This window comes from Prosopis cineraria, unplaced genomic scaffold (genome assembly GCF_029017545.1).
Source record: "Prosopis cineraria cultivar Desert tree isolate PC_DT_omini unplaced genomic scaffold, ASM2901754v1 PC15, whole genome shotgun sequence".
NCBI lineage: Eukaryota > Viridiplantae > Streptophyta > Magnoliopsida > Fabales > Fabaceae > Prosopis > Prosopis cineraria.
In genome coordinates, this window is record NW_026555346.1 from 3761833 (window position 1) to 3778360 (window position 16528).

At 35.7% G+C, this 16528-nt stretch overlaps 1 protein-coding gene across 1 annotated transcript; it reads right to left on the reverse strand.

The window, feature by feature from the left end:
* Positions 1 to 4747: 4747 nt before the first annotated feature.
* Positions 4748 to 7139, reverse strand: LOC129294637 (probable trehalose-phosphate phosphatase J). Its single transcript, XM_054933076.1, has 10 exons — positions 6660 to 7139; positions 6400 to 6540; positions 6230 to 6301; positions 6035 to 6127; positions 5885 to 5941; positions 5696 to 5797; positions 5468 to 5615; positions 5300 to 5370; positions 5121 to 5213; positions 4748 to 4981 (listed from the first exon to the last, which is right to left on the reverse strand). Exons 1-10 carry the CDS (start codon positions 6948 to 6950, stop codon positions 4913 to 4915), a joined length of 1137 nt encoding a protein of 378 aa, XP_054789051.1. The 5' UTR covers positions 6951 to 7139; the 3' UTR covers positions 4748 to 4912.
* Positions 7140 to 16528: the final 9389 nt, after the last annotated feature.

Below are 16528 nucleotides of genomic sequence, written 5' to 3' on the forward strand. Positions count from 1 at the left end.
CGCAAAGCGTTTATATTTTATTTTTATGTATTTTTTGTTTTACAGATGTCCTTCACAAGAAAGACAAAAAATGTGAAGACTTCGCATGCATAATTGGGAGGTTTACCATTATCTCCGAAGCTCTATAAGGCTCTCTGTTCGTGTAACACACTCACACGGATATATGAAGTTTTTGGAATGTTGGTTTTGAAAAAGACATACAGGTAATAAACGTATTCAGATGATGAAATTGAATATGAACAGTTGAAATGCGTCGATATAAAAGTAAGGCCCCGGGGGGGTAAAAAACGTAAAAGTGGGAGAGAAACCAAACAGAATAGCGGGAAGATATAGGTTTAGGTAAAGGTTAGGTGGCAGCGCAGAGAAGCATTTTTGTTTGGGAGCGTGCTGTGATCAGCCAAAGGGAACTGCATATATGCATGCCCGTTATGGCAACATATGTCCCATTTGAAGCAGTGACAGATGCTGTTGCATGATAACCCAAACACAATAATTGCTCATCATCGTCAATGGCCGGTCCCATTGGCATACTTTAGCTTCTATGTGATTCTAATCACTCCCTCATTCGCCCTCGTCAGCTTTGTCCAGATCCATCAAGGCCAAGGCTCGGTTTATATGTACATAACAGTACGTAGCAACAACCATTCAGGCTTTCAGGTATTTAAACTCATAAACAGCCACTGTCGTTTTGCTCCCTCCCCCGGCAGCAAATGTTCGTAATGAAGCACCCCTTCAACTCCAAATTATTCAATGCCAGCCATTCACCTCACCATTCACGACGTTTTGCATATGACAGCCACTGACTACGCCAATGCTCGACCCTCTATGCGGGGACCAATTCCATGTCTCTCTCTCTCTCTCTCTCTCTCTCTCTCTCTGTATGTGTGTATATGGAGATCCATTATTGAGTATCTCCATGTGTCATTTCTACATGAAATACAGAACCATTTACACATTCGTGGCTGATTCGATTAAAGAATGAGCCACTGTTTCTGAATAATAGTAGTATAATCCAGCAAACTCCAACCAGTTGCTGTGGCCAGAAGAGTGTGTCACGGAGAAAGGCTTAAAATATATCCCACATTGTGCATGGCGTTTGGTCTGTGAAGTTAATATGAAATGAATGCACGGTCTCTCAAGTGAAGTGTGTCATTTTTTTTAATCTCAGGTGCGGTTTCTTGGGAGCATATATATATATAAGGGCGTATCTATTTTAATATATACGGCTTTGATATTGGCGACGAATATATATGCAGTTAGCTAGCCAGGCCAGCCTTATTTTTCTCACTCCAATACCATATGTATCATTCATGAAAGCTGCTCGACTTTAGCAATAATGAGAGGGAAACTCAAGGGGATGTCTTTTGGCGGCGAGTGAGTGTTTCTTTAACCAATAATTGGAGGTTCGATCGGGACTCATTTTATTTGAACTGAAGCCACAGATGATGGGAACTGAATCTAGTGGCAAAATTAGCTTTACACGTATGGAACAAAAACAAATGTATGGGTTGTTTTTAGAAGGCTTGGAAGCATGCTGGATGTCCCCATTATGAATCCCTAATGTCTTCTTCAAATCAAGCACTTTGAGTGGATTCCAACTCCTCCTCAACAATGTATCAGATTCACAAAAGTAGTGGGTTTCCCTTTCACACACCCAATCCTTTGAAAAATAAAACCCATTATATCAAAGATCCCGATCCATTTTTCCCCCTAAAATATGTGAATTTTTAGATGCCACTCTGATATTTGATTGAGGTGGACTGTATCAAATCTGGGTGCCCAATAATTTAGAACAAAATCTCTCTATGTGAACAATAAAAGACTGTCTAGGTCATACCCTAAGCATAGGTGGGGCTTTCCGTTGTTATTTAATTATAAGGCATGTTAGGATGAATCTTCTGCCGCGATGAGTGCTTCTTAGTTTATTATCCCAGATCTTTGCTTTGGCTTTGGCAACTGTCTTAAATTCTCGATCTTAATAATTGGAAATATGATCCAGATTTGGAGTTCTTGGCACCCTAAGATGGTGCCATCCCCTCCTTTCCTCGCACAAACCCCAGTTATATATTAATAATTAATTAAATTATTGAAGTTAATACCTTGCGGTCACAAGGCTCTTTCTAGCTAGCTCTTGCCTGACAATAGGGTGATGCTTTATGGACTGCGTACGAGTTAGGAGGGACAACACCAACTGGTTTATCTTCTGAGATTGTTTTTGCTTTGATTTTCAATATCAATATATACAATCATCTTATTCTTAGCAATTACATCAGGGATACTTCTTCGAAATTGCTGGAGGATTAACCTGGTTATTAGGTACATGATTAATCATTAGCCTCTGCACACGGGAAAAGTGAAGTCGTTAGTCAGAACAGAAACATAAAGTTTATTCTGGAAGGAGCCAAAAGCCATCACGGTTCCAGCTTTGATACTAGTATTTCTAAATGTGTTCGTCTAAATCTGAAATATATTAGCCTTGAACTAAATTACTATATGGTCATTGAGAAAAACCGAAACCCGGATGTATAATGATGTTTACCATATATTTGAAACAAAATGTAGATTTATTTGTCACATTTTTGGAATTATTTGGCTATGTAGTATGTACCCACATGAGTCGTGCTGAAGAAGATATGCATGTGAATCTAATTTTGTTCTTTCTTTTCGCGAGTATCGTGATCCTGACCCCAACCTACTAAGGTTCGGGGAACAAAAATTATAGCTATTGATTCAGATCAGGCTTTTCTGCAACGAGATTCGTTTTAAAGTGATATTTATTTTACAGAAAGAGTATTACGAATTCGCCATTAATTAAATTACTGTAAGTTGTTGCTCCCTCCCTAGAGTTTCAAACCTGGCTTCTTTAATATAATAGTCGGTGCATCATCAATACTATCTCAACACGCGTGCAGTTTTATGTCATGACTTGGGATATTATATGGACAACTGTACATGGAGGTGTATTTTTATAAGATTAGTAATTTATTAACTATTATTATTATTATTATTATTATTATTATTATTATTATTATTATTAATGTCTTCCTGTGAAAATGAGGATTTGAGGCTGCAGCTTCAAGAATCCACATGGTTTTCATATTTATGATTTTCTCTACTTCCACTTAATTGGAAGGAAGACTTCTTTACTATAATTCAAAGAGCAACCCGAGGACCCTGCTACCCATGAAATTGAGTTTAATGTAATTGGACAGTAACATCCATATCCACAAACTCTGTTCACCAAAATCAAGGTTCAATATAACAGAGGACTCAATAATCCATATGGTCCTCCAATCATAAAAGTTGCTCTTAATTACCTATTCCTTTAGTAGAGATATGAGGGAAATAATTTTTTAAGACTCCCTCCGTCCTAAATTGAGGGCACTTTTGAAGGAGTTTTTTTATCTCAAATATAAAACACTTTGGGTAAATTAAGGTTTCACTAAATGCATCACTTTTAATATTATCCTTTCTCTTTCTCTCTGTGTAATTAATTTACATTCCTTCTTTTTTAAATATATTAAATGATAGATATTTTTAAAAATTTATATTTTTATTTTGAAAAGATAAGGTTGTTAAGTGTATTTAATGAAGTTTATTGGTATATGAGATTTAGTTTAAAAATATTTTATAATTTGAGAAAGAGGGAGTATTATTTATAGGTCGTATCATTAAATTTTTATTACAAACTTTACCTTTTACCTCTATATTAAATATTGATGAGATAAAATATTCTCTCATTCTTATTATAAGACGCTTTTAACAGTTTTATTAGAATTAATAAATGATAGTTACTCCCTCTGATCTACAATATAAACATTTTCTACTAGCTAATTTTGATCTGAAATATAAGATTAATATTTGAAAAAAAAATCATTTTACAACTTGTATTTATTAATCTAGATTATTATATTTTTGAATTTATTACATTCTTTTCACTAATTATTAATTGAAACTAAGGGTAAAAAGAGAAAATAATAAATATTTTTATGAGAATAAGAATTTTATTGGTACGTAGATGAATTATTGTTAAAAGGTACTTATATTTTGAACAGGAAAGAATAACTCATTAACGTCTTAAAATGAAATTTTTTTTACCCATATTAAAAATATGAAGAGAGATACATAACATACAATGAGCCATAAATTTGGATTTACAACAAGGGTAAAATTAAAAAATGATAATAAATAATTCTTCATATGCTTTATAATAAGGATAAAAGAGAGTACATTATTAAAGTGTGTGTGTGTACACATTTAATATTGAAAAAGCTGAAAATTTGTTAGATTTTTAAACAAAGTAAATAAATTTTAAGATTTTTCCCGACTTATGTAAAAAATATTAAAAATAATTTATAAATATGACTAAAAAAATTTAGCTAAAGAAAATTAGTTTGCCTCCATACAACAGGTTTACAATTGAAAAAGTTTCCAGGTTTATTGTGTTTGATATAATCCATTCCGTCTATTTTATTGTATTTTTCCGGAATAAATATTTTTTGTTACTTATTATAAGTTTTATATAATTTCAAAATGATATTCAATGATATAATTTTTTGTTTTACTCTCATTTAATCTAATAAGTTATTAATTAAATTGTCTCTCGTTTAATTGCGTTGGATTTGGAATAGCTAGGCGCGGCATATGAGAAAAATGTTTAAAAATTGTTGGATTAAATGAGAGTAGAACTGGAAAATTTTTTATCAAATAATATTACGTACTTTGAAATTCTAAAAAACATATAATATACCAAAAATAAATTTTAAATCCTCAAATTTAACGTGCGGGAATAACACTATACTCCATTCTAAATGATACAATGGAATCCACCTCTTTGACCAAAACTTGATTTTGAGGTGCTCTCAACTCTCCACTCAATCCTTACCACCAACTCATCTACAATATCTACTACTCAACTCTCGTTCCCCCTCTCATCACTCCGCCTTTTCCAGTCCACCAAACGCCGCAAAAATTGCTCAACCTGTAACCGCACAAAGTAAACAGTATTAACAACACGTTCTTTAATGTAATTGCAGTCACAAACGTTAATCAAGCATTAATTTGATGAGTGTGTGTGTGCGTGTGTGAAGATAGATAGGTAGATAATTAATCAGACTTGCCTCTGATGGGTCTTGTAAAGTGTAGGAAGCTTCTGTTTCTTTCGGCACTTCAGACACAAGAATTCCCGTGCCCCTGCCTCTACTACGTAACACCTGATTTGCGTGATTCAAATAAAATCAGCTGATATGAAAGCATTAATATAAGCAGGAACCGTTGCTTGTACAGCAGCTGTCATTACCTTAAAAGCATCCTCGTCAGTTCGGTCATCGCCGATATAGATGGGAAAGACATCCTCGGAATTGGTGAATCCTGGGAATTATAGGATGAATAATTAGCTCATGATACGGACGACTTCTCTGGCCGTCAAAGAAGGCGATATAATATTGCGTGGAAACGGAGAACTCACCGAGCGATTGTAACAAAAATTCAAGTGCTTTGCCCTTGTCCCATTTGATGATTGGTCGGATCTCAAGCACTTTTCTCCCTTCTGTCAGCCTAAGTTTTGGGTACTGATTCAGCACCACTCGAACTTGCTCCGCCAATGCACCCCAGCTCTGAGAAACAACAGAGTCAGCGCCTTCACTCTGTTTGCAATGTAACTTACCGATTCATTATTATTTTTTTTGACTGTTACCTTTTCGTCAACGCAACGGAAGTGCACGGACAAGCAAAACTTGTTATTCTCAACCTTTACCCCTTCCACAGATTTTGTTTTCTCCAACAAGATCTTGTAAACCTGGAAAACAAAACCATGACAATGACACTTGTCACTATATTTGACTGGACTGCGGTCTTAATATGGGGATTTAAAAACGACACCAACCTCATTGATCATGGGCAAGAATTGGCTCGCAGGTTGGAAGGGGGCTGCTTGATTACCCTGAAACAACCGTAGAAGTTTAGAAACTAAGCCCAATTTTCACATAAATATACGTGTAGTGGTCGTCTCGCAGAGTTGAGTAAACTATCTCACCTTCTTAAATCCCTGGCTTTTTGTCGGTCCTTTGATGTCCATGCCATGGCTGCCTGCGTAGTACAGCTCTGCTAATCTCACAAACTTGTAAACCTGAAAGAAAATTTGAGAGGACAAATTATTAGCGGTCACGTAATTACAAGTTTTACTATAGACCATCACTTTTAACATTTTTCACTTCCAAGAAAAATGCACCTTGTCTCTTCGCCTTCCACTCACGATGGCTGTGGGGAATTGTTTTGCTATATCCTTTACTGTTGCTCTCATCTGATTCAAGAAAACCAAAGCAACTACTATTACCAACAATTTCCATCAAAGTATCAATAGCAGAGTTGGAGAGAGGGGCCAAAAAAAAAAAAAAAGACCTTCTTTGTCATGAACGCTTTATCTGGGTCAGCAACTATTGGGGAGAGAGTTCCATCGTAGTCAAGGAAGATTGCTATCGGCTTATCTTTTGACTTATTGATTATCTGATCAAACATGCTGATCGCCGAAGGATGATGAAGCTGTGCATTTAAACAGTTCAGAAAGAGAACAGAGTCAAGTCAGTACATACCCATTGATAACCTCGCAACGGACGAAAAGTCAGATAAAATCTATGAGGAAGCCAAAGATAGATGCTCACAGCCCAAGAACTCAAGCGTTGGTTTTGAGAAGTAGGAAGGGTGGATTTGACTCGTGTGGGAGAGGAAGCTCTCATCGAATCAATCCAGGCATTAACTCTGGCTCCACCTTTGCCTCCTCCATCGTCAAGCCTCTTCATTATCTTCTTACCGACAATCCCACCAAACACGACCAGCGATTCTGGTACTCCCGTGCTGGGCAGCATGGGCGAGTTGGAAATGGACACGGCCACCTCAATAAAGGTGTTAATACGTGATTTTACGTCAGGAACCACCAGATTCTGGTTCGTCATCTTCACAACGCCAACCTTATATATCTCAGAGGACGTAGCTTTCGGAGACCGGTAGCTTAAGAATTGTAGTACGGGAAAGAAACTAGCGGGGGAGAGAGTAAAGAATAGAAAGGGCCGGATGAGAAGAAAAACAGAGCAGAACAGAGATGGGTAGTATAGTGTGCGTATGCAAACTGTGGCGAAGGAGGGGGCTTTATAGGAATAAAAAATGACAGTGCCGGGTGTGTGTGGTCAATTTATAAACTTAGGTTTCACGGCACAAACCGACGAAACCACCATTCTTTTGCCTGGCACTTAAACTTCCCAGCAACTATACTAAATTAGAGCTTGGAGGGGCCACTTTCTTTTTTCTTTCTTCTGTCTGCTAGGTGTACAATAATCAATTATATGGAACCTTTCCTATATTATTGTCCAGTTTTTTTTTTTCCTAACCTTACCCCTATTTCCCTTTATCGTGCCAAATTTTATAAAATTCTTGTATTTTGTCCTCGGAAATATAATACAATTCTCTCTCTTTCTTTTCTTACTGGTTAGCCAGTAACTACTCATTGTTACGAATATTTCACCGCTCAGCATTTCGGGAATGAGAGGATAAGAGAGAAGTTTTGGAGTAAATGGACGGACATGCTGGTTTTTTACTGGAGAATTAAAAGGTTGCTGGTGAAACGGAGAGGTTTTGTATTTTTTGCACAATATAAAGTACAAATACAGACAAGGCCTAGTGCGGAAGCACTGGCACTATCTCGGTGCATCAACTTAAGGAAAGAAGGAGGACCACTCTGATCTATTAAACCCCCGCAGGTCTAATAATTTTTGTTTGTCCTCGGTTTCTTGGAGGGGTTCCGAAGCAGAAGTGCCAAATAATAGATGTTTTCCTTAAAAAGTCTGGCTAATCATAACGTGCATAACCCATGGCGGTTGGTAATGACTTTTTCTTGCAGCTGTGTACATACACATCACGGCCGGGGCTTTTCTTTTTTCTTTTTTTTTTTTGAAAAAATTGCACTCCTTTGCACAAACTGAGGGATCGAAACGACGTTAGAAAATAAATTTATGATAGTTTGTTTATGATAGTTTATGATAGCTTGTTTAGTATTTGTGTCGCACTGCATATTTGCTTGGCACGCCATTTATCAGAAACTACGTACTGAGGCGCCGCTAGTTTTCTTGCGTGTGACGTTGGGCATTCAGCAAGGGCACTTTTCCCGTCAAACTGAACCTCCTACCTAGCATTGCTATGAAGGTGTTTAAACTTCCAAAACGTGCTTCCTTCTCAATGGCATTGCTATTTTCTACATTTTATTAATTATGGGTACGTGCTTTTGTTATGTAGACTTTAGATTTTGGAACTAGGAAATAGAGGTTGAATTTCATTGAGCGTCGTCGACGAAATTTCAACAAACAATTAAAAAAAAGAAGGTTGGAAGGAAACAAGCAGTTCCAATCGAAGCGGCACAATTATTTGTCGCACTCAAAACTAGAGGCATCATTACCTTTTCGTCCTTTCATGTGGCAGCATTTTGAATGTTGAATTATTGATGGTGGCCAACTTAAAAGAAATACACGGGGAAGGCTCTTCCTCCCAGTTCAGGCAACCCTATCGCATTGCTCGTTAACCATGGCCATCTGGGCAACAATGATTTTAATTTTCATTTGCCAACATCAAATCTATCCTTCATCCCTAAAAAAGAAAGAAAGAAAGAAAAGAAACGTCAAATCTAATCAAGTCTTGTAATCATATAGCTTGTTCGTATAAAGAAATTATACGGCAGTCTACGCATATAAAGAGTATGATATTTTTAAAATAAAAATTTACGCGAGCAAGCGTTAATTTACAAAGAAATATTTTATAATTTCCCTTGTTTGAATAAAATAGATACCGGAAATGTAGAGTAGTGTAAGTGAAGACATGGGTAGAAGGGATGCCGGGGAAGAATGGATCAGACAGCATGTAGAGATGCACGGCGTAGAAATGGTAGATTAAAATTATGTGTGATTGGTGACGTCAATGTGGAATGGGCACAGGCATAGCGTGTAGAAAAGGGCAGAAGAAATGGCATGAACTGTTTCGGCGCATGGGGAGTGAATGTGTGTGTAAAGGATTGAGAAACTTCGCTTGCTTTGAAAAACACACCCAACCCCCGTTGCTCAGTGCATGGCATATGAGAACAAGTCCGGGCATCCAAGGGACCGTTTGGAGGCCAATAATAGGGTTCCCACCCGCACCTAACTTACCTAACCCCTGCTTCTCCTAAGTCAAAAGCTCTCCTTCTCTGGAACCAGCCTACCCATGAACTCTCAACCCACCCTTTTTTACTTTTTTGTATACTCTTTTACAAGACTTGCACGTCCAAAATATATTCTCTTTCCTTCTAATATTAGCGCATGATCAAAGCCTCTGTTTATTCCCGTTTCTTACTGTGAGGCCAGTGTTTAATTAATCACATGCATGTTTCCTCCTTTTTAAAAAAAAAAAAAAAATCAGGATCGATCGTTATCGGTAATCGTCCCTCCTCATTTTCTATCCTTCCTTGCAATTTCATAAAAGGAATGCTATCTACCGAAAGTATGAGGATCCTGCCATTATTCTTTCTTCACTTTACTTCTCCCTTGCTGCTCTTGGCTTTCTACCGGCCTATATCTACAGTCAAAATTGGAGGCCTCGCGGATGCTTCCGGGCTAATTACAGACACGTCTATAAAGGTCGAATTCAATTCAAACTATAGTTATTCTTTGTTCTTTTTTCCCCCTTTTTGAAAGGTTATTCATTGTTGTGTTTTCTTATTAAACTACGCACGTACGGGCCGGGATTGTCAAAAGGGTTAGGCAACACAGAGTCCGACTGCAGATCCCGAGAAAGGAGGGGAAAAAAAATTCTATGCATGGGAATAGATTTGGGGAGAGAGCATAATTTGATTTAAAGTTAATTTGGAGGAATAATATTGATTAATGAAGTGATTATTCTGGAAATAATATAGAGATGGTAGCAGGACCAAGGAAATGAAGGAGGGATCATGTGCTGGGAGCATTGAATTGAACGAGAAAGAATGACAAGATTTGTAAGTTGACCGAGTCGCCGTGAGCGCTTACTATGTCTTATGATATTGCAATGACGGTGGGGTTTGGAGAAGACTCCCTGGGAATCAAATAATTGTCGCTGTTATTGACGAATCCTAATAAAGTGGAATAGTCTGACCAGGCGCAAACTTAATTTAATTTCTTTCTATTTTATTTTTTATTCGGGGGGTTAAGAATAAAGCTTCGATGATGCTTCCAACGGAAATGAAAAGCCGAGTGCGAAAAAGACCCCCCCCCCAGAAAAAGGACAAAGGCAATTGAACCAACTTGTTTACTTTTCCATGCGCCATGACTACTTCCTTACGTGTAAATCTTCCGGCTGCCCTCGTGGTCACTTCCACCTTGTTCCCGCGGAGGGAAAGCTGAGTGACATTGATTGGGGGAGGGATGTGGGTGCAACTACCTTATTCCATTTGTGGAGCAAGCAAACTTCAAATTTCACAACACTATGCATCGCCCTTCTCTAGTATGTATTTCCCTCTCCACGTCCATTTTGTATTTTCCTTCACCATAAACTACTTTCTCCTATCCATTCTCCCATGTGAGGATACTTTCTTCTAACATTTTATATTAGATAAAAGAGAATATCAAGAGCTTGTTTATTTTCTGTTTATAAAAATTAATTTTTATTTTTTAAAACAAAAAAATTTAAATTTTATTTAGATAAGTGTTTTTCATTTAGTTATTTTTAAAACTGTTTTCATTTTTTATTTTTTAAAAATGGTAAAATAAAAAATAACTTTAAGTTGTTTTCATTTTATTTTTCTTATTTTTAAAATACACAACATTTAATTAGTAAAAATTATAGTTATCTTAATCAATTTATATTATTAATCACCACCATTAATTGCACGTACCCATCACTATTCGTCCATTTTTTTAATTCTAAAATTTTTTTAATTAACATAACTAAACAAATTTTTTATTTTATTTTTTAAAAATTGTATTACAGAATTTTTTTTAAAACAAAAAATGAGAACAAAAACCAAACAGGCCCTACTATTTCAGTACTTTAACTTTTAATTTACTTATAACTCAATTCTTTAACTATGACTCCCTATAACTCAATTCCTCAACTTTTGACTCACTTATAACTCGATTCTTATTTTTTAATTTTTTAAGAAATTATAATTATCAAATAAGAGGGATGAAAAAAGTTCTCATATATTGCTTTAAAATATCCTTCTCTTGCTCTTTAATGTGGGATCTAAGCTAAAATGAGAAAAAAAAATAACAAAAGTTGAGGGATTGAGTAAAAAATAAGTTAAAAATTTAAGGATTAAAAGATTAATTTTTTTCATATAAAATTTGGATTAATAATATATATATATACATAGGATGAAACGCACGTACAGTATTTATTACTTATTACATCATTTCAAAATATTGTATTATGAATTTTAACTCGTCTGTCAGTCTTATATATTCATGCATAATGCAGTGGATGGATAACGCGGCTTAAAAGAAATGCCGGTGAAACCAGACTTAACTGGAACATCGCATTAAGTATGAGCAAAAGGCTAAGGATTTCAGAATTTTGATTCAAAAGGCCGAATTTTCAAAAACCATAATCATTATTAGTCTGTGATGTCTGAGCGGTTCATGCACGTTTTATTGGTTAAAAATAGGGGGCAAAAAGGAGTTGCATGATGGATAGCATTCACACAAACTATATTTGATACATGAAAATTTATTTTCTCAAAAATAAATGTAACATATATCTAGAATTAAAGAAAGTGAGGTTGGTGTATTCTCTATTTTTCCTTGAAGTTTGCATTATATTTTCATATTTACCAAATATATGTTACAGACTACGAATTTGGTGCGTGAAAAATATTTTTTCTAAAACAAAAATATAAATTATATTAAATTATTGAATGAGTACATTTCTTAAAAGAAAAATATTACACTAACGATATGTTTGAAAGTATATGATAGAATGAAAATGAATGATCATTAATAAAATGGAATGGGGCAGGTGGGACAAAGTGAAATGAAATTCGACATTCCATTATTTGGAAGTTTTATAAGAGAAATCAATTATTTTAGAGAGAATGATAGATAGGTCCCAAGATGATCAATTAATTAATTTAAATTAATTTCAAGTGTTAAATTTCATGAATTTGTAAATTCATCTCTCAATTTGGTAATTTTGTTGTGATAAATTTGCAACTTATTTTTTAATAACATAGTTAAAGAATAAATAAATTTATTTTTCTATTAAAATTTAAAACATAAATTGTAAATTTATCATAACGAGTTATAAAATTGAGAGCCAAACTTGCAAACTTTTAAAACTTAATACTTGTAACTTAATTTAAATTAATTAATCTCCTCGAGATCTATCTTTCATTCTCCCAGTATTTTATTTAACCATTATTTGAGAATAATGGTAAAAGTAATATATTTGAAGTGAATATAGTTATGTTTTGCAATTTTAGGATGAGAGGGAATAAAGACTGAGAAGGGGTGAGAAGGATAAGTGTAACTTTATAATAATGTTATTTATGTTAGGTGATTCTATTTTTGACCTCACAAATTGAAAGTTAAGAAAAAATTGATTTAGGATAGTTAAGGATAGCTTGGAAGGCTCCCAAGCCATGTTACTTTATTTTAAAAATTTCTCTCAAACAATGAAACTTATTAGCTGTCTCACTCTATTTCATTCCCTTCAATCATTAAAAAAACTTGAAAACACTACCTAAGGTTTATTGTTTAGTTTCCAAATGCACTTCAGGAAATAGAAAGCCACTGAACAATTTTCGATGGTATCATCGTTTGTTTGTGGGAGGTTAATCCAAGCACGGAAGGTTAGCATCCAAGGCATGGTCTGCTTTGTCTATGACCGATCTTGATTTCCTATCACTACTTTTCACACTACATCTCTACATCGCCTCACAAACAATACTTTAAAAAAATTATAAAAATAGAAATTAAAAGGAAAATTCTCAATTTTAATTATGTGTACGAGAGTGTGTAGAGAACTAGTATGGAAAATATAGCACCAGAGAATCAAAGTTGTGCCATGACATGTGAAGGCGAAAGGTGAAGCTGCGCCAATTAAAAAAAAAAATGGAATCTCCAATATGATCCACACACACTATCTTTATATTCTGAAACGAAACCGCCCATTATCTTCACTATCACGAGATATTTTCTTTCTTGCTGTTGTTGATGAAAATAAAATTGCATTAATGAATTGTACAATCTGCATCAGGAAAGTTACGCGTTGATGATGATAGAAAATAATAGGAGTAAAAATGAAGATGAATGAAAGGAAGGTGTGATTAATGATCTGCGAAATGAAGGGACGCATTAAGGAGGAACGCAGGGGAAGGAGCAAGGCTCCTATTGGGTGCCAAATGGAGGAATGGAGGGCGCAACAAGATTTATCCGGAAATGGAAACCACAATCTGGAAGCATTCCAAGTAACTGAAAAAACGGCCATCCACGGCGGCGGAAGAATATCATGGGAGGGCCCCCGCAGGAAAACCCGTCGCTGCATTCAGGGGGGCCCACACGTGGCTGTGGCTTTTTGCGTGATGTGACCCCCACCCGCCACCATCACAATTGCCTTTGCCCACGAAATGATTTATCGTCCCTCAGTGGAATGCCCACTTGCTCCTTCCACCACCCCCACCACTCCCGCCTCTCTCTCTCTCTCTCTCTGCCTCTCTTCTTCTTCTTCTTCTTCTTCTTCTTCTTCTTCTTCTTCTTCTATACAGTGGGAATTCACTGTGGAGCTTCCTGATCAGTTCAGAAGCCTTTTTGATTCCCCTTGAGCTAATTAAGGAGAAATACCATACCAGTGGAAAGGCAGGCTCGTCTTATTTTGAAAAGGCGCCCGAAGACGTTCTCCGCAGGCACGCCAGATCTAACATTACTCGAATCTGTGGTGTCAATCATGGTGTTTTTGAAGATAATGTACGTTTCTACAGTATATAATGCTCTCAATATTTGTGCCGTCCTCTTTCAAGCCACTACCCGCCTTTTTCTCTCCCGTAACATGCATCTTTTTCCTTACTTTTCATATTAGATTATGGAGTCCAGTAGTTGATTGTACTTGGCGAAATAAAGCAGCCCCATCATTCTGAGAACACCATTATTGTCTCCGTCTGACCTATCCCATGATTTTCTGATGAGATAATCCACACCGGATTCCTCTCATCTGAATCTCCAAAAGTTGCATCCATTCGGTTGTTGTTTTTGTTTTTTTTTTTTCAGTGACCGGCCCACTCATTCAAATGGTCCTTCCTCTAATTCATTCTTCCGCTGTACTCCCCTCGCAAGCATATTTCTTTTCTGTGACGCTAATTACTTGTTTAATTTGCAATTTTTTAACCCAGTATAATATGCCTGTTTTAAAAAATCACATCAACCAATAAACGTGCATCTATAGGTTTCAAGTAGCTTTATCCTTATTTCGCGTGACATCTTATGTTCCCCATTCAATTGGGGGCTGCTCCCCTCCATTTAAGGCCTTCTTTGTTTTTTTTTTTTGTTATATTCGCAAGAGAAATTTAAAATAAAAATGAAGAGGATACATAGCCAGTTAGCCAGCATTAATGGTCGTTCGAGCAAGGAAAATCAAATTAGCATGAGAAAGCGAATGGGAAGGCATCCCTATCTCATCCTTATTTTAATATCGGCAAGTTTTTTGGGGGTTTTTTTTTTGCTATGGTCTTTTGTTTTTGAAAAAAAAAAGTGCAACAATATGGGTCGTTCTGGGTTAGTGATTGAAAATCATCTTCTGATCGATTATCTCTTTGAAGTGACCAGAGTATCTATTGGTTGGGATTTTGAATGTCTGATGCAATTTATACATCTCTACGAGACTACAACGTTTCACAATTAGGGCGATAATTTGGAGCCTCTCTATTTTATTTTTTGTTTTTCCAAAAAAATTATAGTTTGTAAAGTTTAATTTATTCGGAGAAAGATGTAAAAAAGATACACGAAAAGTTGAAGCAGACAATATAAATTCCTCTTGGTTATGAGTGAGTTTAAAACAAAGCTTCTTCTTAGTGTAAAACGACAAGACTGAATAGAAAGCAATCAAATCAAATTTATCCATGTCTTTCCAGATATCATTTTACTGTTTGAAGTATGACATGCTAAGTTTTTTAAAGACTGGGCACATACCCATTCAGCCCCTCTCTGCGTATTTTAATTATAAAAAAAGCACGAAGGGGCTAGGTTTAGTCGTTTAGAAGACAACTATTCGAGGCAGTAGAGTTTGTGTGTGTGTGTGTGTGTGTGAGAGAGAGAGAGAGAGAGAGAGAGAGAGAGAGCATTCCAATTGATACGAGGATACCTGGAAGCGCACCCCAGTATTTCCACGATCGAGTTACATGTGCACATTATCAAAATAAATTAAGAAAGGCACAATATTGTACCAAACATCAACGTCTGAAAGCAGAATTCTTACCGACCCACCCATCTTCCACCGACAAAATTAGGGAACATGCTTTTCTTTGATATATAATCCAATTCCAAGCGAAGGAACTTATTGAGGCATTTTGGATGATCGACGTAAGGCAATCTAGTGGAGCAAATTGTAAATAATAACCCTTTCTTGGCCTGTTTACGAATTTGAATCTCGATATTCCCTCAAAAACAACGTTAAAAGGAGTGATCGTCTCTGATCCGAGATATGTCGAATAGAATGTGGTTTAATATCCAAATGGCATAACTAGCTAACTTGACAAGACTTGTGAATCTCTATTCATAATCATATAATGCAGAATCCTTATTCTATTCCAAACGCATTCCAAGCAGTTTCTAGATCTTCGCGATTCCCGCGGATAAATCTATATAGAGCAGAAATAGATTTTGAAGGAATCTAAATCTTTCAGAAATCGTGGCGCCTATTCCCATCAAAAAGGAAACTTTCCTCTTTATTTCGATCTGCTGATTTTTTTTTCACTTATTTCAACCAAATCTATACATGTTCGTGTCAGCATAATTCTTTTATATGCCGAAGTTTCCTGGTGCAAATTAATCGAATAGAAAAATCACAAGGCTATGTTATGTCAGGTCAGAAATTATAGTCAATGGAACCGACCAGGGAGATAATGACGTTAAAATACAATTTCATCGTTGATTTTAATTATTGTTTACCTGCATTTAATAAACTTAAACGATAAATTCAAGCTTGCATTTATTAAAGAAGAAATAGGGGAAAGTGATGTCTTTGAATCAATTAATTAATGTTAAAACAGCGGCAGAAAGAAAATCAATATAAAAACGGAAAAGGAGTAAGCTTTCGTGCAATTTCTTGTCCTTAAGTACGTGTTACAGGGTAAGGAAAGAAAATTTTTTTATCCTATTTATAAGTTATTTTATCAAATTTTTATTATAATTTTTTCATTTAATCTCAATTAAATATTGAAAAGAGAAAATATGTTATTAAGGTATGTATATTTAATAGGGGCAAATTTTAAAAATTATTAAATTTTTATGACAAAATTAATGAGTTTTACAATTTTTTTGGTTCGGAT

Excerpts from the sequence above, each read along its gene's own strand:
- LOC129294637 (XM_054933076.1), bottom strand. The coding sequence starts at position 6,950 with ATGACGAACCAGAATCTGGTGGTTCCTGACGTAAAATCACGTATTAAC. Across the intron at positions 5,942-6,034 it reads AAAGCCAGGGATTTAAGAAG|GGTAATCAAGCAGCCCCCTT; the intron begins GTGAGATAGTTT and ends CGGTTGTTTCAG. Across the intron at positions 5,371-5,467 it reads ATTTTTGTTACAATCGCTCG|GATTCACCAATTCCGAGGAT; the intron begins GTGAGTTCTCCG and ends TATAATTCCCAG.